Source organism: Monodon monoceros, unplaced genomic scaffold (assembly GCF_005190385.1).
Source record: "Monodon monoceros isolate NGI ecotype Baffin Bay Population unplaced genomic scaffold, NGI_Narwhal_1 Super_Scaffold_12, whole genome shotgun sequence".
Taxonomy (NCBI): domain Eukaryota; kingdom Metazoa; phylum Chordata; class Mammalia; order Artiodactyla; family Monodontidae; genus Monodon; species Monodon monoceros.
The window spans coordinates 132,793,543-132,818,807 of NW_021703768.1; the positions used below are offsets into that span (position 1 = coordinate 132,793,543).

Consider the following 25,265-nt stretch of genomic DNA (forward strand, 5'->3'; position numbering starts at 1 on the left):
ATCCACCAGGATCGGAGAGTTTTACTCCAATCAAATCAGAGGCTGGCCCAGAGAAGACAGTAGGCAAGAATTTAAAAACTGGAAAAGGGTCTCGGGGGAACAGTGCATGTCCCCCGTGATATATCATGCCCTCTCGGACATTCAGTGGGCCTCCGCTGCTGTCATTGATCAGCAAGCCGAATTAGGTGATGAATAGGCAACAAGCTAATTGACATTGGGAACCGCACTCCTGGAAAACAGTGCCGAGCTCCAGTCTCCATGTTTGAGGATCAGCCTACACTCTCAAAGAGGTTTCTTTTGGCCGCTGTTGGCCCCAGGGTTCCACCAAGAGCTGCACAAAATGGCCTTTTATAGCCTCCATGTGGCCACTGTAACAATGAGTCTATTTCTTTACTGGCAAGTATTAATTATTCACTTGTAGTTGACGAAACCAGGCATCAGTCACCTCATTGGAGCCCTTGTAAAAGGCCTTTGGTCTTATTGTTCTGAGGAGCAAAGCTAAGCCTAGGGTCCAGAGGATGGATCCTGCATTAGTAGTGGAGGTGGGGCAAGAGGGTAGAGCATACTGTCACCTCGGGCAGTGACACGGTGTGCCCACAATGGTGGGGAAGGAGCTGGTACTTAATTGGATGCTCTAGTAAACAAGGGATGCATGCAAATGCTATGTAGAGTGTCTAGCACATAGTACTATTATATTTATATGTTTATCATTATAATGTATCAATTACATAATCATTAAGAATGTGGCTCATGCCACATTATATATTGTGTGTCAATTTAAGAACACAGATCTTTTATTGTTGTCATTGTTGGCTCTGCTAAAGGATTCAGTGACCTTAGAAGGCCTCCCACAGTGAAGGTTCCGCCCTGGTCACTCAGCAGACACCTCATTGCTGGTGGCCATGTCCAAGAACAGCACACCTGCGAGTTGGCTGGTGTAAGTCTTCATTGCTGGGGATGAGGAGGGATAGTTTGATCCCTGCTAAGAGGAGTCCCAGTTTGGGGGAGGAGGTGTCATTAACCCCGAGTTCTTACCAAACTCTTCTACCTCCAGAGCCTTCCTGGATTTTGCTTTTCCCAGGGGGAGTTGGTCTCTGTGACCAAGGAACCCGGCCCCAGGTTGACCTGCAGAAGGTAGCCAAAGAAAGCGTGGTAAGCTGTGGTGTCAGCAAGGGCCTCAGCTGGGAAGTGCTCCTGAGTACCACACTGAAGGTGGGTACAGCTGCAGTAGGAAGAGAGAAGGGGGAGGGAATATGCCCAGCGGAAGCCCAGAGGTAGTTCTCACATTTCAACACAGATCGGGAAGGACCTCTTCCTCTGTGTACATTCAGCATTTTGCAACCCAACCAAAAATGTTGAAGGCATGCTTTGCTTCCCCCTGCGGACAAAGCAGTACTGTGGTCTTTGGACACAAGATTTATTCCTGACTTGCTGTGTGCCTTTAAATCAGCCACTACCTCTCTGACTTTGAAAATTGGGGAACCGAAAGCAGCCTGCGCAGCTTGTTACCTACCTGTTGGCCACAGGAGCCTGTGGATGAGATAATGTTTGTAAACTTCAGGCTGAGAAGAAAAGGCCCTGGAAACAGAGGAGAGAAGGAGGTTCCCGAATGTATGGCTCCTTTGGATGGCTGCCCTCCATTCCTAAAGGAACAATTTATTAATTATATACTGTGTGTCAACTTAAGAAGACAAATCTGTGGTCTCTCTGCACCACTGAGCCAACTGAAAGGGAAACTGAAAGGCACTTTGTGATTCACAGATTCTGTCAAGGACCCTGGATGGTCTTGTCTGTACAAAGACACTTCAGAATTCGGTCAGTGCGTGTGGGACGCCTCCCAGGATGCAAAGATGTTGGGTACTGGCTGCCCAGCCATGGCCACTATGCTAAGCAGTGTGTGTGATGTGCCTCAAAGGACCACCATTCAAGCCATACTTCTTGGACCCTGGCAACAGAGGCAAAAACAAATTGGGTGCGAATTCTTGAAAGAAATTGTTTTGAGAAGGCAGAGGTTGGGTTCAGGCAGAATTTCTTGCAGGGATCATTCTGGCTGAGTGGCATTTTGATAGACTTGCAGCAACTCAGGAACAGTACAAGCAGAGAGGAAAGTAAACATGACCCGGAGAGCTGCCCGATAAAGACCCAACATGACTTATCAATAGGTCTTTTGATTTTGTGTTTCCATTATCATTAGGCCATCTTAGGGTAGTGGTTCTCAGACGTTCATCTCTTCGTGGAACAGAGAGACATTTAGTGTGTCCATGGTGTGTGGTCTCTGTCTTCTAAATAAGGCAGGAGATGAGGTCCTCTGCAGAAGTTAAAGGTGGTGGACTGGTTGGGAAAGAGTGGGAGATGTCTGGAGATTTGGAACAGCTGTCTTTGTGGGTGGAATAAGAAATCAAATGGGGATGAATGAGAGCATTGTCTAACTTTACTGAAGGCCCAGCTGAGATCAAAGAGAATCTGCAGGGCTGACCCTCATAGAAGACACTCAGTAACTCAGTGTTAAGTGAAGGGATACCTGAGAATGACTTTCTATTTGTGCTTTTAAATTGTGATGGCTTAAGACCGATTCAGGCAAGGTATGAATGGTGAGACAAGAATTCAAAACTCAGGGTCAGCCATCAACCTCCAAGTATGCTATACCTTCATATGAGAAAGAAAAATGAAGTTCTGTTTTTTATTTGTTGAGGTGGAAACTGTATGACAGGAGAATTTTCTAAATATATCTCTTCAGATTCTTACAGTAATAAGGCTGACTTAGATATGGTACCTTAGGGGACCATGATGTTTTAAATTTTTTTTTTTTTAATCAGAAGACATGAATTTTGGCCATTGGCTCTTGTATTCAACAAATAGTTCATGAAGTGTTAATTAAGCAAGTCATGCCTAGGATGTGCCCAGCTCTGTGCTAGTTGCTATGGGTCAGACCCCCCAAAAGATGACAGCTATCCTTGTCATTTTTGGTGGTGCAAAGAATTGGTAAAATATAAAGCAGTTTATAATGCAATAGGAAATTATGGACTCCAGACTGTAAGTGCTATGGGAATCCAAGAAATGAAGGTTGTGGTGGAGTTTGGCTGGTCAGACCTTCATGGAGGGGGCGTGTCTTGAATTGGGCCTTGACAGTGGTCAAAGGTAGGATGTGAGAAGGGGAGAGGACAGTCCACTAGGGAGCAGAGAGAGTTTGAGCAAAGGCACAAGGCAAGAATGTCCATGGGCAGGTTTATGGCACCGTAAGTACTCTTGCCACAGTGGACAGGTTGTGTTGGGAAGCATAGTCTTGAAGGACGTCCTTTGGATGGAGTGTCCCATTTATAGTCACAGTCATTTGCTTTTGAGTTGGAATGACTCTGAGAGGTTCAAGTTCAGTGATTCCTAACTAGTTGTTTTGGGGTCTGCTTCTGTTTTTTCCTAAGTACATTTGATGGACAGTATCAACATACTCAGTACATCACACCGGGCAGCCATTCCCCTCCCCAGCTCTACCCCATTTTCTCCCACTCAAGAAAAGAGATGAACATGCAAACAATGATACCATGGGAGGACTTTGAACCCTCCCTCACACATAATAAAGAGCACCTTGTTTGCAAACCTCACTAGTCAAACTGTTACTGGGACAAGTTGCCGCAATAACCTTTGCAACAGAGGTTTTGCCATCATGGTTGAGAAGCGCTACTAGACCAGCCTTCATATTCTACAGACAGACAAATTGCCCTTTTAGAGTGAGGGAAAGTGTGGTTTGAGGGCCTATGTCAGTCTTCAGGCTGAGCCACATTCGAGTTGCAACTTCACATCCATGAAGCTGAGGTTTGCATGCCCCGAGCTGGTGGTCGAACTGAAGTCTTGCTCTTTGTTTCCACAGCAGATGGAATGGCTTCCCTTTCTGAGTTTTAGCAGGTGCCTCTGAAAGGCAGCTTCTCTCCCCAGATACAAGTCACGTTGCTGCCCCTCCTGTGGTGCCCTGTCACAGGCCCCAGCGGGAGCAAATCAGCAAGCTGCCTTCTGTGGCATGACCTCCCCTCCCAAGAGGGTGGGATCTGCCGGGTTGGGTTGTCAACGGAAAGGCCTCCTCAACCCTGGCAACACAGGAAGCAGCTGAGTGAAACGGCAAATGGAGTGGCAAGCCCTTTAGCCCCGCCAGGATCTTTTTCTTTGCTGTAAACAAACAGGAGGGTAGGCCTTCTCCAGAGACCCAAGTCGAGGCTGACTTGGACTTCTCTGCTGTGACCTCAGGCCCCCTGTGTGGAGAGAGGCTGCAAGTGATGGGGCCTCTGGGCCTAGAAGCCCCACAGGGAGGGACTTACATAGCAAAGGCTGCCTGAGACAGAGCAGTGGACTGGCCAGCTGTCTGACTGCCAGCAAGGAAGCCTTGAGTTGTTGTCTTTTAAAGTAAATTTTAAATTCTTGATCAAAGCAATACCCGCACATGCTTAAAAGAATCAAATAGTATTGAAAGACTCACAGTGAAAAACAAGTATCCAGTGCCCACCTCCCCCAGAGGCTGCTGCTTTTAACTTACCATTTCTTCCAGTAGTTGCCTCCAGATCTCTAAACGATATGCTTATGCTGCTGTTTCTTGATTTATCTATTCTATGTGTCATCTGTTCACTTCCTGCTGTGATGGATGAAGATTTCGCCCTCTGACACCATCCCCCTGTCTCCCCTGCCCTCATCTCCCAATATAGTAAGAGCTCTGTTTTAACCCAAATCATGTTTAAAGCATCTACCTTATTGAGACGTGTAAATGATGACCACGAGAGAACCAAGTAATGTCCTTTGATTGTAGTATTTCCTTTCTTACATGGATTTTTGTTTTACTGCAGAATTCTTCCTCCCTCCTTCCCTCCCTCCCTTCCTTCTTTCTAATATTCCTCTTTTTCTTTTGCGGCACTGTCATATCAGTTATTGTGTCAGGTCCCCTTGTCTTCCCAGGAAGTTGTAGTGTTAGCCCAGCTCAGCCCCGAACTAGCCAAGGGACCCTGCCCAAGTCCTCTCGTGTCTCGACCTCAGTGTCCTTATAGTAAAAAGAGAGCTCAGGTAGGAGGCTAGAGACCCATCTTGTCCTCATTCTAAACCTCAAAGCCCATCAGCCCACCTCAGAGATTTGTATGTCTGAGGAGTCTCTCCTCCTGGGCGGGGCAACCCCAGGCGCTGGCAGGTGGCAGTGCCACAGAAACAGGCCGGGGATGGGCCTGGTTCAGGCCCTGCCTCATGGTGGTCCGCTCACCCTGTGGTCTAGGGGCTGCTCCCTGGGGTAGTGTGGCTGCGTCTCTTGCTTTTTCTTCCCTGTTCATTTTCATTCAGCACAGTCTCTGCGTGTAGGGGCAGCATCATACTCCCCAGACTCCCCAAGCTCCTGCCCCAACTCCAGCTCTCTTTGCCCCACTCCCGCTTATGTGACATATACCCAAAGTTCCCCAAAAGTGGTCATACAAATACTAACATTTTTTGGTAAAAGCTTTATTGAGATATAGTTCACATATTGTACAATTCACCCATTTAAAGCATATAGCTCAGTGACTTCTAGTATATTCGCAGAGGTGTGCAACCATCATCATGATTAATTTCCATAACATTTTCATCACCCCAGAAAGAAACCTCATACCCTTTAGCAACACCACCTATTTCCCTCAATCTCTACCCTGAGGCTAGGCAATTACTAATCAACCTTATATCTCTATAGATTTGCCTATTTTGGGCATTTCCTTTAAAAGGTATGTTATGCTTCTTTCACTTAATATAATTTATTATTTCCAGAGTTCATCTACATTGTAGCATGTATCCATAATTCATTCCTTTTTGTGGCTGAGTAATATTCCATGGTATGGATATACCATATTTTATTCATCTGTTCATCCGTTGATGGATATTTGAGTTGTTTTCCCTTTTTGTCTATTACAAATAATGCTACTATGAGCATTCATGAACAAGCTTTTTGTGAATATATATTTTTAGTTTTCTTAGGAATATACCTAGGAGTGGAATTGCTGGGTCTTATGGTAACTCTGTGTTTAAAAACGTGAGGAGGGGGCTTCCCTGGTGGCGCAGTGGTTGAGAGTCTGCCTGCCGATGCAGGGGACACAGGTTCGTGCCCTGGTCCGGGAAGATCCCACATGCCGCGGAGCAGCTAGGCCCGTGAGCCATGGCCTCTGAGCCTGCGCGTCCGGAGCCTGTGCTCTGCAACGGGAGAGGCCACAACAGTGAGAGGCCCGCGTACCGCAAAAAAAAAAAACAAAAACAAAAACGTGAGGAGGGACTTCCCTGGTGGCACAGAGGTTAGGCATCCGCCTGCCAATGCAGGGGACACGGGTTCGATCCCTGGTCCAGGAAGATCCCACATGCCGCAGAGCAGCTAAGCCCATGCGCCGTAACTACTGAGCCTGTGCTCTAGAGCCTGCGAGCCACAACTACTGAGCCTGTGTGCCACACCTACTGAAGCCCATGCGCCTAGAGCCCGTGCTCCGCAACAAGAGAAGCTACTGCAATGAGAAGCCCGCGCACTGCAACGAAGAGTAGCCCCCACTCGCTGCAACTAGAGAAAGCCTGAGTGCAGCCACGAAGACCCAACGCAGCCAAAAATAAATAAAATTAAAAAAGAATTTTTTTTTAAACGTGAGGAACTGCCGTACTGTTTATCAAAGTGGCTGTACTATTTTACATTCCTACCAGCAATGAATGGGGGTTCCAATTTCACACCCTCACCAACACTTGTACTTACCTGTCTTTTTGCTTATAGCCATTTTAATAGATGTGAAGTAATATCTCATTGTGATTTTGATTTGCATTTCCCTAATAACTAGGAATAATAAACACCTTTTAATGTGATTATCGGCCATTTGTGTATCTTCTTTGGAGAAAAGTCTGTTCAGATCCTTTGCCTATTTTTAAAATTGGGTTGTCTTTTTATTATTGAATTTTAAGAGTTCTTTATATATTCTCCATGTTTAGCAGATATATGATTTCCAAATATTTTCTCCCATTCTGTGGATTGTCTTTTCACTTTTTTTTTTTTTTTTTGGCCATACTGCACAGCTTGTGGGATCTTAGCTCCCCAACCTGGGATCGAACCTGGTCCCCAGCAGTGAAAGCGCTAAGTCCTAACCACTGGACCTCCAGGGAATTCCCTCTTTTCACTTTTTTGATGATGTCTCTTGAAGTACAAAAGTTTTAAATTTAATTTTGATGATGTGTAGTTTTATCTATTTTTATTTCATTGTTTGTGCTTTTGGTGTCATTACATATTCCAAAGTCACAAGTGTTTACTCCTGTGTTTTTTTCCTAAGAGTTTTATAGTTTTAGGTATTACATTTAGGTCTTTGATCCATTTTGAGTTAATTCGTTATATGGTGTGAGGTAGAGGTTAAACTTCATTCTTTTGCATGTGGATGTCCAGCTGTCCCAAAACCATTTGTTGAAAAGAGTATTTTTTCCCCATTGAATTGTCTTGGCAACCTTGTCAAAAAATCAGTTGACCATAAATGTTATCTTTGGATTCTCAATTCTGTTCCATTGATCTATATTTCTGTCCTTATGCCAGCACCACACTGTTTGATTACTATAGCTTTGTAGTAAATTTTTACATCAAGAACTGTGCATCGTCCAATTTTGTTCTTTTTCAAGATTGTTTTGGCTATTCTAGGTGGGTCCCTTGAATTTCCATATGAATTTTAGGATCAGTTTGTCAATTTCTGCACAGAAGCCAGCTGGGATTTGAATAGGGATTACGTTGGATTTATATCAGTTTGGGAAGCGTTGCCATTTTAACAGTGTAAGTCTTCCAATCTATGAAAATGGGATATCTTTTCATTTATTTGGGTTGTCTTTCATTTTTTCAACAGTCTTCTACAGTTTTCAGAGTATACATTTTACAATTCTTTTTGCTATATTTATTCCTAAGTATTGTATTATTTTTGACGCTATGGTATATAGAGTTGCTTTCCTAATTTCATTTTTATATTGAGCATTGCTAATGAATAGAGATAGAATTGATTTTCCTTATATTCTTATATCCTGCAACTTTGCTGGACGTGTTTATTCGTTCTAATAGTTTTCTAGTGGATATTTTTGGATTTTCTACATACAAGGTCATATCATCTTCAAATAGAGATAATTTTACTTCTTCCTTTCTAACGTGGACATCATTTATTTCATTGCCTTTCCTAATTGTTCTGATATCCTGGCTAGAGCCTCCAGCACAATGTTGAATAGAAATGGAGAGAGTGGAGCTCTTCGTCTTCTTCCTAATCCTGGGGGAAAGCATTTAATCTTTCATCATTAAGTCTGATGTTGGCTGTAGCTGTTTTTTGTAGCTGCCCTTTATCAGGTTGAGAAAGTTACCTTCTGTTCCTAGTTGGCTGAGTGTTTTTATTATGAAGGAGTGTGAGTTTTGTAAAATGCTTTTTCTGTATGTGTTGAGATGATCCTGTGGGATTTGTCGTTTATTGCATTGATATGGCTTATCACATTCATTGATTTTTGGATGTTAATGTTAAACCAGTCTTACATTCCGGGGTGAATTTCACTTGGTCTTGGTGTATAATCCTTTTTATGTGTTGCTGGATTTAGATTTTGTTGGGGGCACTAACATTTATGATGCACTTTCTACCTACCAACTACTATTTTTACATGGGATAACTCAGTTTTCAAAGCATATGAGGTAGGAACTATTATTATTCTTCATATCAAAATGAAGCACGTGAGGCTCAGAAACATTATGCCGTCTTCCCAAGGTCACACAGCCAGGTAGCGGCAGAGTCAGGACTCTAGTTCACTACCATACTGAACCACCTCTAGTGAGCATATCAATGGTGGACGTGAGATGATTTTCACGTGACACTCAGACCTGTGTTTGTTTTCATTGTTTTTTATTTTTTGTAGTTTCCCTCTGCTTCTCTATTAGTGATTATGATATAAAGCTTTCTTCTAAAATATATTTATAAAGTGGAAACAAAAAGTCTATTTAGAAAAAATACTAAGTAAATAATTGTACAGGCAGTTTATGGATGTGACTGCATATTCTGTATTGATTTAAATTATGTTATTAATAATGAAGGAGAAGGAATGGGAAGCTAGAAATGAGGACATGCTAAGTCATCTCTTTCCTCCCATGTTGTCGGGGAATTCAGGTATGTTCATGCATTGTTTCATCCATCTAGTACTTCCTCGGTGCCTCATCTTTCCTTGGCACCCTACTAAGGTCTCCAAGGTTTTCAGTGATGGGTAAGAGCTTGCACATGCACGCGTCGTTCTGCTCTGGTTCGGGGGCAACATATATTTTATTTCGTGGGCAAACTCAGATTGAGTGCTAGTGGCCACTTGGAGTTTTGTATTTCACAAGAAGGATTCTGAGGCTACCCGTGGACTCATTGAGAAATAGAGACGTTATCAATGAGCAGCATTTGACCTGGTATGGGAAAAGGAAGTAGCAGTACTTTGGAATTTTTTCCTTGCTCAGTCAGATGCTGCTCCAAATGTTTTTTTTGAGGGGGACAGTCTAAGCCTCCCTTATATTTATTTTTATATATTTATTTACTTATATATTTTTATTTGCAGATATAAATATACATATGCATTTATTTTTTTAAACTTTATTTTTATTTATTTGTTTTAGTTGCTTTCTAGCTGGAGAGATTTACAGACAAGGAGAATATTTCTTGGGCTCTCATGAAACCCAAAGGTGACAGTTACCTAATCTTTATGGCTTGACAGAGTCTTACTCTTCAGAGGAAGGAAAAGGCAGCCAAGTTGGAAAAAAAAAGAAAGTAAAGTGCTTGGTACCTTTCAAAAAGGTACAAAAGTGGTGCAGTCTAGAAGAAAGGGCTTAGAATTGGGAGTCGAGATATCCCATTTCTGCCCTAACTCAGTCACTAGTAGTGACCATGTGACCGTGAATGAACGTTTTCATTTCTTAGCAACAGTGTGTCCTCCCTAGAAAAACAGCAAAAATAACACCTGTCCCCTCGAACCTGCAAGGGTGTTATGATTGAGGAAATCAAAATGAAAGATCTGTAGAGTTAAGAATTAGTGTAATGTTTCTGATGCCTTGCTCTTGTGTAGGAGAGTTGTTGCAATGTTTAATTCATCCATTCGCTCTCTTAAAAAGAGGCCATCCGACTAGCTAACATTTCCCGAGTGCTTGCTGTTTGCCTGCTGTTGGGCTGAGCATTTCACGTGCTGTAATGTTATATAATCCTCATAATAAATCACTGAGGGCAGGGACTATTATTAATCATCGCCCTTTTACAGATAAGGAAACGGAGGCTCAGAGAGGTTAAGGAACATACTTATGGTTATGCAGCTAGGAAGTAACAGATGGCGGATATGAACACAGAACTCGAGCTTACCCACCATGCTTAGCCTAGTTTTCCATGTCATTAAACCTTCTGACTTTTTTCGTTTTTCTTCCAGAAAGTCAGTCAGAAAATAACAATGCAGAGCTTTTGCTTAGAGAATAGCAACCTGCATTCCCAAAGCCAGGCTCTCTTAGTGCCCATCCTGCGTCTGTGAGGCCCCTTGCTTCTTGTTCAGGATCTGTCAGTCATCTCAGTGGGGGGGGGGGGGGGGGGGGGGGGGGGGGAGGGGGTCGGGCACGGGGCCTACAGGACCTTCTCAGAAGCAGATTGCCCGCGAGCCTGGTGTTATTACTACTCGGTGAAACCAGGCCCCTGAGTTTCCGTTTGTTATGAAGATGCTGAATTTAAATCTGCCATAAATGCCCCACAGTGCAGGTTGCAGCTGTGTCTGGTAAATGGTGCTCCCAGAACAGTGTTAGTTTTTTTAATATTTTATTAATTTCTCTTGCAAAGTGACAAAATGACCACGTGGTCGTAGACTCAATATTAAGAATTCTCCTCCTTTGGAAGATTGCATAACAGGCAGGACATTTGCGCTGGAAAAGAAGTACTTCTTTTCATGTATACCTCTGATAAAATTTCCGGAATGTTTTTTCTTTCTGACTGATGTGGAGTTGGCAGTGACTTCTAGCACTTGGGCTAAAAATGTCTGATTTCCTTCTCCCTTAGGCAGTGAATGATCTACAAAGAAACAGAGAAATCCATTAGAGAAGCTGTATTTGTAATGGAAATAAAGACTCCTAATTTATTGGCTCTGTAGGTCGTTCACTTATTGATTCTGATCAAGGGAAGGACGGGAGTATTATTGTGTTAAAGGGGAAAATCTTAAGGGTTATTCTGGTAAATGAGTATTTTAGAATCTGAGAAGCTTAGAAGAAACCCAGGTTATAGGAGGAAGGAGAAGGTAAAGATCATAAGTAGGAGTCAGGGAAGATGAAGGAAGGGAAGACAGATTAGAACTGGGATTGTATACATTGAGCTGGGAGTTTTTATGGAACATTTCTGACATATTTAAAATTGGAGGGACTTCCCTGGCGGTTCAGTGATTAAGACTCTGAGCTTCCATTGCAGGGGGCCCAGGTTCAAGCCCTGGTCAGGGAACTAAGATCCCACATGCTGGGTGGCGTGGCCAAAGATAAAAGTAACATAAAATTGGATAAAAAATTATCATAAATCTCTGTGTGTAAGCATCACACAGGATTGACTTTTTTTTTTTTTTTTTTTGCGGTACGCGGGCCTCTCACTGTTGTGGCCTCTCCCGTTGCGGATCACAGGCTCCGGACGCGCAGGCTCAGCGGCCATGGCTCACGGGCCCAGCCGCTCCGCGGCACGTGGGATCCTCCCGGACCGGGGCACGAACCCGTGTTCCCTGCATCGGCAGGCAGACTCTCAACCACTGTGCCACCAGGGAAGCCCAACAGTTATTAACTTTGGCTGATTTTGTCTCATTTATTTCTCACTCTTCCCCCATCTAATATGATTTGGAAGCAAACCCCTGTATCCTTTTATCCATATTTTAGTAGGTATTTGTCGAAGATAAGGACTATTTTAAAATATAACCTCAATATTGTTGTCACATCTAAAAAATAGTAACAGTTTCCTTAATATTGTCAAATATCGAGTCAGTAACTAGCCAGAGAAATTTTCCTGTTTTCTCATATATGTTACAATTTCATCTTTATGGTGGTTTGTTTGAAATAAGATCCAAATGAAGTAAAACCATGTGATAGTCTAAGTCTCTTATCATCTATAACTTCCCCCTCCATCTCTTTTTTTTTTTCCCTTGCACTTTATTTGTTAAAGATGCTCAGCCATTTGTCCAGCAGACTTTCCCATAGATTGTATTTTACTGAGTACCTCACCGTGGTGTGTTCTAACATGTTCTGTCCTCTGTATTTCCTGTCAGATTGTATCAAAGGCTTGATTAGATTCAGATATTTTGTTTTGAGTTCAGCACTCTTTGTAAGGTGATGGTGTGTTTTTCCATCAGGAGGCACATAATATCTGGTTGTCCCTCATGTAGTGATGTTAGCAGCAGTTGGTGATCAGTGCCTACATCCATTTGTTCACTAGGGGTTGGAAGCTAGGGATATTTTAATTCTGTGAATATTTCTGGGGGAAAAAAAGAAATACCTTTATAAAGAGAAGCATCTCTCTCTCCTGCAATTCATTTATCCAGTTGTACAGTTGGTATAGGAAAGATTGGTTTAGTGTTTGCTTCTTTCCTTTTATTTATTGATTTTCAGCGTAAAAGTTGGTTCACAGGCATCCTCCAGTAGTAACAAAGGCATAAAACCAAGTTTTTATTAAGTGTCTTTATGATCTCATGGATTCACATATATTTGATATTGTTTCAAGTCCCTTAAGTTGTGATAACTGGTGCTCAGATCACCCCATCTTTGGCCAATGGAGGCTGCCTCAATTTGGCCCCTGGGTCCCTTTGACACAGCCCTGGTAGTCATAGATAAATAGTTGTTTCTAGGCCTTGTTTTTTTAAAAAATTTTATTTATTTTTAACATCTTTATTGGAGTATAATTGCTTTACAATGGTGTGTTAGTTTCTGCTCTATAACAAAGTGAATCAGCTATACACATACACATGTTCCCATATCTCTTCCCTCTTGCATCTCCCTCCCTCCTCCAGGCCTTTCAAACCTAGGTTCCAAGCCCAGCTCCAGCACTTGCCAGCCCTTGACCTTGTAAAGTGACCTAAATTCTGAGCTTCTGTTTGCTCATCTGTAAAATGGGAATAATCATAGTACTTACCTTTATAAGGTTGATGCAAGATTAAAATAGCTGAGTGCTTGGCAGAGTGACACAGAGTAATGGCTTTAAAATGTTAGTTTTATTATTATTTGAATTAACGAAGAGAATTATTAGGGCTTTGGAGCTTACAGATCATTATGCCCTGGACAATCATAAACCCTTCCTGCAAAATGGACTTAACATTAATGTACTAAAGAAGACAATCTTTTCTGTGGATTGGCAAATGGTTTTGCTGTAGAACTGAATGCCACACTTAGAATTCAGGGCAGAGAAGAGAGCAGAGGAAGCAGCCTAGGTGTGGAGAGGGCCTGAAACCACCTCCGTGAGGCCAGGCACCTGCAGAAGGCAGAGGAGGCAGTCACCTCTGAGCCCCCGCCCCCCCCGCCCCCCGTGCCCTCATTGGATGTGGCCTTCACTGTTGCCATAGCGTGTGACTGGGAGGTGAGTTGAGAACTCAGTGAAGTGTGAAGCGGTAGTCAGCAGCTCAGCCCCATCTGCCCTCCCAGCCGAGCCTAAAGGAGACACAGGGGCAGCCTGCGTGGGGTGCACTCTGCAACTGTGTCAGCCCTTCACAGCCTGGGCCCAGCTCTGCTGTCGCTGGTCCTTTTCTGCCCTGGCCTCTGACACCACATTTCCTAATGAGTGAGGCAAATTCTCTGACACTCTGAGACCCCAGCTCTGAAGCAGGTCTCAGGCTTCCCTGGGATTAGGGATGGGAAGGGAAGGAGGGCGCTCTCCGGAGCACAGGCAGCCTTCTCCGTGTTTCCTCATTCGAATATGCTAAAGGGTTAGAAGTTGCTGTACTCCTTATTATTATGTTATTAACCTTTTTTTAAAACTCAGTTTTCAGATCTTTGTTCACCTAGTCTACTATTTGTTTTGTTTTGCTGTTTTTTGCTTCATTTATTTCTGCTTTTGTAATTAGTAATATCTGCATTCTCATTTTTGGGGGTTGATTTTTATCCTTTTTTAGGTTTTTGAGTGGAAAATTCAGTTCATTTAATTCTGCTTTCTTATTTCCTACGAAATGCATTCAGTTCTAAATATTTTACAATTTCTATTTGAATTCCTCTTCAGCTATGAATAACCTAGCAGTATGTTTTTTACAAATTTTCATAGATACGGAGTTTTTTCTTTGTTATAATTTACATTATTGATTTCTAAGTTTATTGCACTGTAGTCAGTGAATGTGACTTCTAGAAGGTCATATTTAGGGGAACTTGTGAGAACTTGTTTTATGCTCTAAATCATGATGATTTTTAATTAATGTTTCACGTATGCTTTAAAAAATGAGTATTCTGTTTGCTCAGTGCTGAGTTCTTAAAATAGCAGTTAGCTCCTGTTAGGTAGGTGCTGTTTAGAACCTCTTCAGCTTCACTGCCTGGCAAAGTTCTCATCACACCCACTGTAGTCTGCCAGGGCCTGAGACACAAAAATGTCCATTTTGGGCTGATTTGTTTGGTGTGGCTCACAAAACATACCATATGTCCAGGCCAAGGAAGACAGTGGCTCTAATGTTTTTGCAAATAAGGTTAAATTTGCTGGAGTCTGAATTCTTTGACTCCCAGCTTAATTTCACACTCTGGTTTCAAGCTGATAATCTTTGGCTCTCTCAATCATGGATGTTTGTGTTATGCAATAATTTAAGAGTGGAACTGATAAATATCTTCTTGAATAACAAAAGCTGGAGGCTGACTTTGGCTTTGGCCCGTGTTCTAGCGTCAAGCATAATTTGAGGTCCTTTGCTCCTGGTCACTGTGGTTGTATGAGTGTCAACATAACTTCTCTGAGCCTTGTTTTTCCATCAGTTATGTGGATATGAGACCACCTGCCATCAGAGGGTTGTGGTGAGGCTCAGTCAAGGCAATAGACATAAAAAAGTACTTCGTAAACTGTACAGAGATCCTCAGATATCAGGCACAGGTTGAGGGCACCACGTGAAGAAGTAGCAAGTGGAAGCGGTCTCGGTGCGTGTTTCTTAACTCCCCGGGTTCTCTGGAAGGAGCCTGGACAGGGTGAGCTTGGGAGAAGTGTTTGAAGGCCCCTGAAACTCTCCGTTTCCTTCTCTTCCATCCCCCCCAGTGCAGAAAACAGAAACTGCCGCCATGACCACCCACGTCACCCTGGAAGATGCCCTGTCCAACGTGGACCTGCTGGAAGAGCTGCCCCTCCCTGACCAGCAGCCATGCATCGAACCCCCGCCTTCCTCCATCATGTACCAGGTTAAGTCCTCCCAGAGCACCAGGGCCAGATGGTGGGGGGTGGGATCAGGAATTCTGGGGATCCCCTGAGAGGGTTTGCCCTGAAGGCAGAGGGAAGTGGGATGCCTGCATCTAGAAGGTGAAAGGTCATCAGCTGGTGGAGTCCCTGCTGCGCTGGTGGAGCTGAGTGTAAGCAATAGATAAGCTAGTAAATGTACACCAGGGCTGTTTCTCTTCCCTCGGGGAAGGCTTGTTGATCCGTTCTGACCCCAAATACCTTCCCGGCTGTTCTTGCTGCAGCACCGACCAAGGTTTTGGCAGCTCTGACCTCATGAATTAAATATCGCAATTTAGAAACCCCTAGAGCCTGCCTGGGTAATTACTTTTCCTTCATGTATGTGACAAGAGGTCTTCAACTCCCCACAGCCGATAATGGCTCCGGGAAGCCAGTCACAGTTGTTTGCTTTTGCCTGAGAGGCAAGCTTGTGACAAACCGTGGTCAGATTGCTCAAAACCGAGATCCCACCTGGGCGTGGTGGGAAGGGCATCCGTGCAGCTGTAGTCATCCTTGCAAATAGACCCTGTCTGGGTGTGCTGGGCAAGTATACCATGTTATGAAAGAATTAGTTAATTGGAAATTTTTAGCTTTTTAGCTGTATTTGACCCTTTGAAAGTTCTTGGACTGCTAAATGAGACCGAATATAAATGCATAGTATATTTTAAATTTCATTCAATGGCTAGATTTATTATGCACATGCCTGAAGGTTCAACTCATCCGCTTGGTTTATTCATATTTTCTAACCCAGATTAAATTTTAATTATGTAAATATCTTTTTTATTATTAGCAATGCAGCAAAGTATTTATAACAAATAAAAATTTCCCTGTAACCGTGTCTATATATATATACACGTATATATACCCACACACCTTTTTACCACGTATATATATCATTTTTTCTTTTTAACCAAAAGAGAATGACACTGTATTATGTTGCTCTATGATTTGGCTTTTTTAACTTAAAATTTATTATGGGTATTTTTCCTGACAATACTGCTATGCTACCACACTGTATTTCACCACCACATAGTACTTATAAGATGAGCCCATTGTATGGATATACTATTATTTATTTAGCTTTTTGCTGTTAATGGATATTTGGATGGTTTCCAGTATTTTTATTAAAAAAATACTGCAGTTATTATTCTTGTACAGATGTATCTGCACCCTTGGGCAAGTATTTTTGCAACTGCTGGATGAAAGCAGTGTACCTCTTCACCTTTTGTTTTAAATATCTTCATCTTTCAAAAAATTTTTTTATACAATTTTTAAAGTTACTACAAAATATTGGCTACATTCCCAGTGTTGTACAGTACAACCTTGAGCCTATTTTACATCCACTAGTTTGTACCTCCCTTTGCCCACCACTGGTAACCGCTAGTTTTTCCTCTATGTCTGTGAGTCTGCTTCTTTCTAAAAAAAAAAAAAAAAAACACGTCTTCACTTTTAAGAGCTATTTAGTTTAGGCTTGTATGGTTTAAGGCTTTACTTCCGAGGCTCCCTGGGTGAACCTGATGACCCATGGGAAGCAGATGCAGGCCCTGGCTGTAGCCAGCTCCTGCCCAGTGGGATTCAGGGTGGGATTTCTTGGCAGAAGATGAGAGGGTGATGTGGGGATAGATTTCCACAGAGAACTCGGGCATTTGTTGGCAGCGGTTTATTCCCTGGACACCCAGCCACCTTGAACCTGTTTTCCAACCACCAAGTATTCCTGTTCTCTAATTCCTGCAGGCTAACTTTGACACAAACTTCGAGGACAGGAATGCGTTTGTCACAGGCATTGCAAGGTACATTGAGCAGGCTACAGTCCACTCCAGCATGGTAAGTCTCTGTGACCTTCAGGGACAGACGTGCCCCCTGCTGGTGGGGGCGGGGCTGTGGGCAGCTTCTCTTGCCGGGGGCATGTGCTCAGCTGTTCCAAGAACACTCTGCCTCAGATCCATCTCCTCAAGCCCATCCTCATGCCCCACCCATCCCCTCTCAGCGCCTGGAGGCACACTGTTCCTATCTTCCAGCCTTGCAAATCCTGCTCACCTTTGGGGCGGAACTCTATACCCACTGTTCACTTCCCTGAGCTTCTCTAGCTTTGGGGGTTAACAGTTGATTAGATCCTGCCTTGTTTTATGCTTTATAGATAGATTACTGGCTGTGTGGAATTTTGGCCCTTGACCAAAGCACAAAGTTTCTCAAAAAAGGTTTGGAGTAACACATTACTGGTGGCATAAATCATTCACAAAGAGGGACCCGTTGTTTGATGGGTCTTTGTCTGACCCATCTGTGAGGGTACCCTTCCTTCTTGGGCTTTCATTGATTTCATCCTCATGCATCGCTGACATTTAAAGAATTCCAAATTTCTCATTCACAGGTTCTGCCTGTGGCTCAGTGGACCTTTCTCACTGTATCAGCGATAGCCTAAAGCCTGTCTCACCACTCCCTGCCCATTCATTCAATAAATGTTGTGTACCTGGTACCTGGAGAGACCCTGCTAAATGCTGGAGAGGGGGATATGCAAGGACAGATAGGGCTGGTCTTGGTTCTCAATGAGTCAAGTAGAAATAGACAGGCTTACCATTTATTGAACATTTTCTGTGCAGATATTTTAAATGCATTGTCTTAATTAATCCTCACCTCAACCCTTTGAAGAAGGTTCTATTACAATACTCATTTTATGGGTGGGGAAAACTGAGGTCCAGAAAAGTTAAGTAACTTACTCAGGGTCCTGCCACTGACAAATGGCAGAGCTAAACCCAAATCTGTTTGACTACAAAACCTGTGCTCTAGATGGCTCTTTGCAAACAAATAAAAATATACAAAGTTAAAGGTAAAAGGCATGGTGAAAGTTCAAAGTCTTTAAGGGGCCCTGAGAGGCTCAGAGAAATCTTGATGAAGGAAGTGGGTTTTGAGTAGAGGCTTGTATACTGTACATACACACACACATTATAACCACATATTTTATATATATATATATATATATATATATACACACACATATATATATAATATATGGTTATTATATATACATAATATATATGTAATATATATATATATATATACCATATATAAATGGTACTTTAAACTATATAAGGTTTTCTTATACGTGGTATCATTGGAACCTTATAATAGCCCTGTGACTTGCAAAGAGATCATTATTCCCATTTTAGGGATGAGAAAACTGAGACCTAGAGAAGTTAATAAGCAGGTTGCTCATGATCCCACAATTAGTAAATCACAAGGTTGAACCTAGAATCCAGGACTTAAGATTCCCAGCCCTGATCTCTTTCCACTGACCTCTGCTGTCCCACACAATTAGAATTTTATCTGTCAGGGATGAGATGGAGAGCATCCGGCTGGTGGAAGCAGCATGAGGAAAGGCACAGAGGCAAAAGGCACAGAGACTGCCTGGGTTTGGACTGTGAAGTACATATAGGGAAATTCTTGGTGGTATTTATCAAAAATTAGATAAGGGTCAGTGCATAGAGGCTGTCTTCGTTTGATAGAGCTGCCATAACAAAATGCCACAGACTGGGTGGCTTAAATAACAAATTTATTTTCTCCCAGTTCTGGAGACAGAAGTCCAATATCAAGGTGTCAGCAGGGTTGCTTTCTCCTGAGGCCACTCCGTGGCTTACAGACGGCTGCCTTCTGGCGATGTCCTCACACGGTCTTTTGTCTGTGCAGGCACATGTAAGGTGTCTCTCTGTGTGTCCAAATTCTGTCAGATTGGATGAGGGTCCTTAATGGCCTCATGTTAACTTAATCATCTCTTTAAAGGCCCTGTCTCCAAATATAGTCACATTCTGAGGTCCTGAGGTTAGGGCTTCAACATACGAATTTCACGGGGGGACACAAGTCAGCCCATAATAGAGGGCTTTAATTCATTTAATCAAAAATCAGTAGCAATGGGAATTTTTCATTGATGGGAGAAATGTGAACAGAAATACACTTGAGGAATAAGTTTCATTTGTTAGTTTTGTGCAGAACAAGTGGTAAGGAGGCGTGAGTGAGGCGATAGTTAAAGTTATCTACACTGGAGGTGTCAAGGGCCGGATGAGGGCAATGGTGTGAGGGATGGCTAAGGGGACACGGATACAAGAGGCGCTGGAGGTTGACTCCGCCTGGCTTCACAGTGTGCTGGGTGCTGGGGCCCATGGGAGTGGCAACGATGCTGACTGAGGTTTCCTGGAAATACCAGGTCAGGGACACCAGTAGGGAAGTCAGAGGAAGGGCCGGTTTGGAGGCAGATTGTATTCGTTTTCTATGGCTGCTGTAACAGAAGATTATCACAGATTCGGTGACCTAAAACAACACAAAGTTAGTTGCTTACTGTTTTTTTGGTCAGAAGCCTGGCATGGGGTCTTACAGGGTTAAAATCAAGGTGTGGGCAAGCCTGCGTTCGTTTCTGAAGGCTCTAGAGGAGAATCTGTTGCCTTGTTTTTCCAGCTTCTAGAGGCTGCCCACATTCCTTGACTCAGCCCCCTTGCATCCAGCAGTCACACCACTCCCATCTCTGCTTCCATCCTCACGACTCCTGGTCTGACTCTCTCACCTCCCTCTCACTTATTAGGACCCTTGCCATTACACTGGGTCCACCAGATACCCCAGGATGATCTCCCCATCTCAAGGCTGCTAACTTAATAACATCTGCAAAGTCCCTTTTGCTGTGTAAGGTATTGTTTTCACAGGTTCTGGGGATTAGGATGCAGACATCTTTCTGGGGCCACTGTTCTACCAACACAGGGATAGTGTTGATATGGTTTTAGGCAGGGTCTCAGATAGGGTGTACCGTTGATGTTCGTGGATAATGCCAAAACTTCACTTCCTCAACAATTTCCTCCTTGTACCTTGCTAAATCTTTCTGTAGAGTAGCTTTATCAGCAGCAAGAGGCTTCATTAGATGTTCATCTTCTTGTATTTCTCCTGCCCACTTTGGGGCAAGGTGAATTTCTCAAAGGGCAGGATAGCCAGAGAAAAGAGGAGTAATTGACCACCATGTAATTGACCACCTATGAGGAACAGTCAAGGGTTCTTTGCTGGGGGGTGAGATGGGGGCTGAGTGTCCAAATAAGTGCTGAGAGGTACAGTCTGTCACTATCTGAAATTTGAACTGAACTCACATTGGGTTTAAATCGTGGACTTACAGAATCTTATCAAGGTAAAGGACCTGAGAGATCCTTAGTCCTACAGCTGTCAACCTAGGCTGCACATTACAATCACCTGGAGAGCATGAACACACACTTATGCCTGGGCCCCTCCCCCAGAGATAATGATTTCGTTCCATTGGAGCCCAGCCTGGGCATCAGGCGTTTTCAAAGTTGCCCAGGTGACTAACGTGCAGCCAGGACTCAGAACCAGTGATTTAGGCCAACTCTTTGCCTCTAAATAAGAAAACCATGACATTGTGCAGATAAAAGTTGGGTCCAAGCAGAGCCAGGACCAGAACTCAAGTTTTCTGAAGCTCCATCCAACACACCATCCTGACCTCTACATTGCAGGCATGATTATACAACAAATCTGACTGATGGTCAGCTGAACTGTCCACAAGGCAGAGTCCACATCATTCTTGTTCACTGGCCTGTTTTCGGCACATAGCACCAAGCCAGGGACCCGTGAGCACTCAGTGAAAGGTTCACTGGATGAGTGAATGGGAATATACCTGCCAGTGGGCAGTTTAGTGCTGATAAGTAGACACATGTTCCCTATGCATTACTGTCACTTCCCTTTTCTGACACGTGTTCTGAAGCAACGGCAGCAGGAGACCCACAGGCTTGATTCTTGGTTCTCTGTGGTCTCAAGCACAACATGTTACTGATTTAAAGAGTTCTGTAAATTAAGAATTGAAAGTGTGACTCGTCAGTGACATTTGCTGTTGAAAACAAAACTTTAAAAAGTAATAAGCTCCAAATTAAATCTGACCTTGTGCTAGGAAGATATTATGAAATAGATATGATGTGTGGGCTAAAAAATAAATCAGTAAAGGTTCATTTTTGTATCTACAAACATTCACAAAAGAGATGGTCTAGTAATACTCTTTTTATTGTATTTTTTGAGACGTCCTTCATATAACAAAATTCACCACTTAAAGTGTACAATTCTGTGTTTTAATAGTAGATTCACAGTGTTATACAATTATCACTACTATCTAATTTCCATCACCACAAAAAGAAACCCCCAAACCTTTAGCAGTCCCTCCCAATTCTGCTCTCCCCCAACTGCTAATCTACTTTCTGTTTCTATGGATTTGTCTATCCTGAACAGTTCATCTAAATGGATCATATAATAGGTGGCCTTTTATGTCTGGCTTCTTTCACTTAGCATAATGTTTTCAAAGTTCGTCCATGTTGTAGCATGGATCAGTACTTCATTCCTTTTTACAGAAGAGTACTATTCCATTGCATGGCTATACCACATTTTATTTATCCATTCACCCGTTGGGTTGTTTCTGTTTTTTTGACTATTAGAATAATGTTGCTGTGAACAAGTGTTGAAGTTTCTGTGAGCAGATATGCTTTCATTTCTCTTGGATACATACCTCAGAGCAGGGTTATATTGCTGGGTTATATGGTAACTGTGTGTTTAACTTTTTGAGGAGCTGCCAGACTATCTTTTCCCTAGTAATACTCTTAACTCCCTTTACAGATTACCTAGTGTGTATGTATGTTTGTATTGTATTTAATTCTCATAAAATTCTCTGAGGTTGTTATTTACAACATTTTTATTAAACAGATGACTAAATGGAGAGTTTTAGGTTAAGTGACTTCCTGAAGGCCAAAGGGCTAAGTGATGAAGCTGGGATTTCAGCCCAGATATTTAGACACTGAGATTAGGGCTCTTTCCCATGAAGCACTTACTAGGTGAGGTGAGTCATCAGATTTGTTTTTCGTGCTGTTGTTAGTTTTGCCATCTGCTCTGTATTATTTTTAAAAATCTTAATCGTCTTCCTGCTTATGAAATAGTAAAGTGGGCTCTTATAAAAGAGCAGACATTGTAGTACCGTGTGATGTGAAAAGCGAAAGCCCCTGTTTATCCATCCCCACAGAGAGCTTGCTATTCATAGTTGTGGTATGTATTCCACCAAAATATTTTTCCATACACAATATTATAGTTTCATAATTATTACTCTGTGTTTTTTAACCTATCTGCTGTACAAACTGTTTTGCTTATCTTCTTGCTGTTTATCTGGGACAGCTTTTGCTGTTGGAGCTAGTGGATCTGCCCCTCCTTTCTGAGGTAGCCATCTGTCTTTGAAAAATGTGTCCTGCTTGTAGAGCCCTTGAGTGTCTGATGGGGATAATTTAGGCCATTGCTTCTCAAACTTATTGTGCACCTGGGAGTGTGAGTCCCCGGGGAATTTTACTGAAATGCAGATTCAGAGTCCATAGGCCCAGGGAGGGGCCTGAGACTCTGCATTTCTAATAAGCCCCACCACCACCGGGTGATGCTGACACTGCTGGTCCACAGACCACACTGTGAGTTGCGACGACTGGGAGTGGGGGGCTGTTGAAAAGTCTTGTGGCGCCGGAGCAGTTTCTCCCTGCTGAGCATGTTCTGCTTTTCAGAATGAAATGCTGGAGGAAGGGCACGAGTATGCGGTCATGCTATACACCTGGCGCAGCTGTTCCCGGGCCATCCCCCAGGTGAGACAGTCCTGCCCCTTCAGGGGGTGCCTCCACCCTCCACCCCGCCCCCGTCCAGATTACTGACCTTCTCCAGGCAGCAGGGAGTGAAGCAGGGCCTCTTACCCAAGGGGGTGCGCTGAAAACATTCAGAGAGCATCCCGTAAAACTGACGCCAGCTTTTAAAAATTGCTCAATATTATTTTCTTTTGTAAGCAGTATATGCTAACTGTACAACACCCAAACCACTGCAGAAAGGTAGAAAGTAAAAAGCAAGACATCCTCACCCCTCGCTCCACCACCCAAATCCCCCACCTCCCACCAAAGCATAATCACTGTGGACGCTTTGCTGCATAGTCATCTGGCTCTCTTTCCTCAAACATCATGAATATTTCTGTGATTATTATTTTGTAAATTATTGTCATTTACAAAAGTGTGTAGTTTCCTATTTATACGGTTCTGCCACTTGAATTTTTTACACTGTATTCTTTTTTTTTTTTTTTGCGGTACGCGGGCCTCTCACTGTTGTGGCCTCTCCTGTTGCGGAGCACAGGCTCTGGACGTGCAGGCTCAGCGGCCATGGCTCACGGGCCCAGCCGCTCCACGGCATGTGGGACCTTCCCGGACTGGGGCACGAACCCGTGTCCCCTGCATCGGCAGGCGGACTCTCAACCACTGCGCCACCAGGGAAGCCCTACACTGTATTCTTTATAACTGACTTTTTTCATGTTGACACACACAGATATTATTTTTACCATTATCATAGTTATCATATTATTCTTAGGTCCCACTGTAACCAAATCAACAGGCCACAGGTGTGTAAACAGAAACCATTCCTCTACCTTGCTCCCAATCCTAACCCCAAGAGCTCACTACTTATTAACAGCTTGGTTTTCGCACCCTTTCAGATTCTCTATACCTGTATTATATATGGATACACAAGCACACACACTGTTTTGTGTTTTGTTGAATAAAAACGGGATTAAATTACCATTCCTGTCCTGCAACTGTTTCCACCCATCAGTTTATGGTAGCAATCTTTCCACCTCAGGTCAGAGATCTATCTCATTGCCCCTAACAGTTACATAATGATAGTGTATGAATGCATCATACTTTATCCATTTAATCATCGACTTCTGGATGTTTAGCTAGGTGCTTCCATTTTAAGAATTTCTATACAACAGTGTGAAGAATGTCCTTGTGTTTACTACCCTTTGCTCACTCTCCAGTTTCAGTGACCTGTTAGCAGCCTTGGGTGTGCATGCTGTGAACACATCTGCCACGGGATTCTGATGTGCTGAAAACCACTGGGCAGAGAAAACGGGCTTCTTAATGGGCCCAAGTATGGCCAGGGGACTTTGTCCCAAGTGCATCCAGAGCCATGGACAGAACGTTTTTCTCTGCTTAGGATCAGGCAGCGGCCCCCACATAGGAGTAGGGGGTACTGGGGTAGGAGTGGGGCAGAGGCGGCAGGAGGGAGACTGTGCAGCTCAACGTAGTCGTGTGTACAGCTCATGGGCGGGGCACAGAACAGACTGAAGGGGAGGAGGGTTCTGTTCTGGGGACCAGCTGGTTTCTTTCTTGCAGCCAGTGTCTGGGGAGCAGTTCTTCCCCCATCAGAATCTCAGACAGGGCTACCCCAGCCTCCTCTCACTAGGTAACCATACCACTGATCATCCTAAATGAGGTGCATTCAACAGTGAAAACGGGCCCTGTTAATAAGACAGCAGGTGTGAACCAGGACCACCTGGGCAAACCAGGGTGTGCGAAACCCCCTGTCTCCCCACAGGTGAAATGCAACGAGCAGCCCAACCGAGTGGAGATCTATGAGAAGACAGTGGAGGTGCTGGAGCCGGAGGTCACTAAGCTCATGAAGTTCATGTACTTTCAGGTGAGGGGTTAGGGTGGGTCTGGACCAGGACACTTGAGTAGGTCCCCACGCTTCTAGACACTGGTACTGGATTTGTGTGCCATGTTATTTATTCATTCGGCAAACACTTTCTAGTGCCCCATACCCACCCTGGGGTGAGCAAGACAGACAAGCCTCTCCCTCCATATAATTCACATTCTAGTGGGCAGACGAATGTGTTCTGGGTGGGAGGAGAGACTGACAATTAACAATACACAACAGAACAAGTGCTGTGAATAAAATACAATTAAAGAACCTCTGGCATGGAGGGTATCTTCGACCTGGATGCAGCTTTAGGGACGGCCTCCACGGAGGTGATGTTTGAACTGAGATCTGTATGATGTGAAAGAGGCTGGCAGGTGA

At 43.5% G+C, this 25,265-nt stretch overlaps 1 protein-coding gene across 4 annotated transcripts in view; it reads left to right on the forward strand.

Moving 5' to 3' along the window:
• CYFIP2 (cytoplasmic FMR1 interacting protein 2) overlaps window positions 1–25,265 on the forward strand; it is a 129,336-nt gene that overhangs the window by 2,184 nt on the left and 101,887 nt on the right. For 2 of the 4 annotated variants that reach the window (XM_029217319.1, XM_029217322.1), the window contains exons 2-5: window positions 15,204–15,343; window positions 17,112–17,201; window positions 22,937–23,014; window positions 24,783–24,884. In XM_029217319.1, the coding sequence (XP_029073152.1) occupies window positions 15,227–15,343; window positions 17,112–17,201; window positions 22,937–23,014; window positions 24,783–24,884 (387 nt within the window). In that variant the 5' untranslated portion in view covers window positions 15,204–15,226. Of the gene's footprint in view, window positions 1–1,147; window positions 1,213–13,662; window positions 13,764–15,203; window positions 15,344–17,111; window positions 17,202–22,936; window positions 23,015–24,782; window positions 24,885–25,265 lie in introns of those variants that run through there. The other 2 variants (XM_029217320.1, XM_029217318.1) reach the window with 2 other exon arrangements.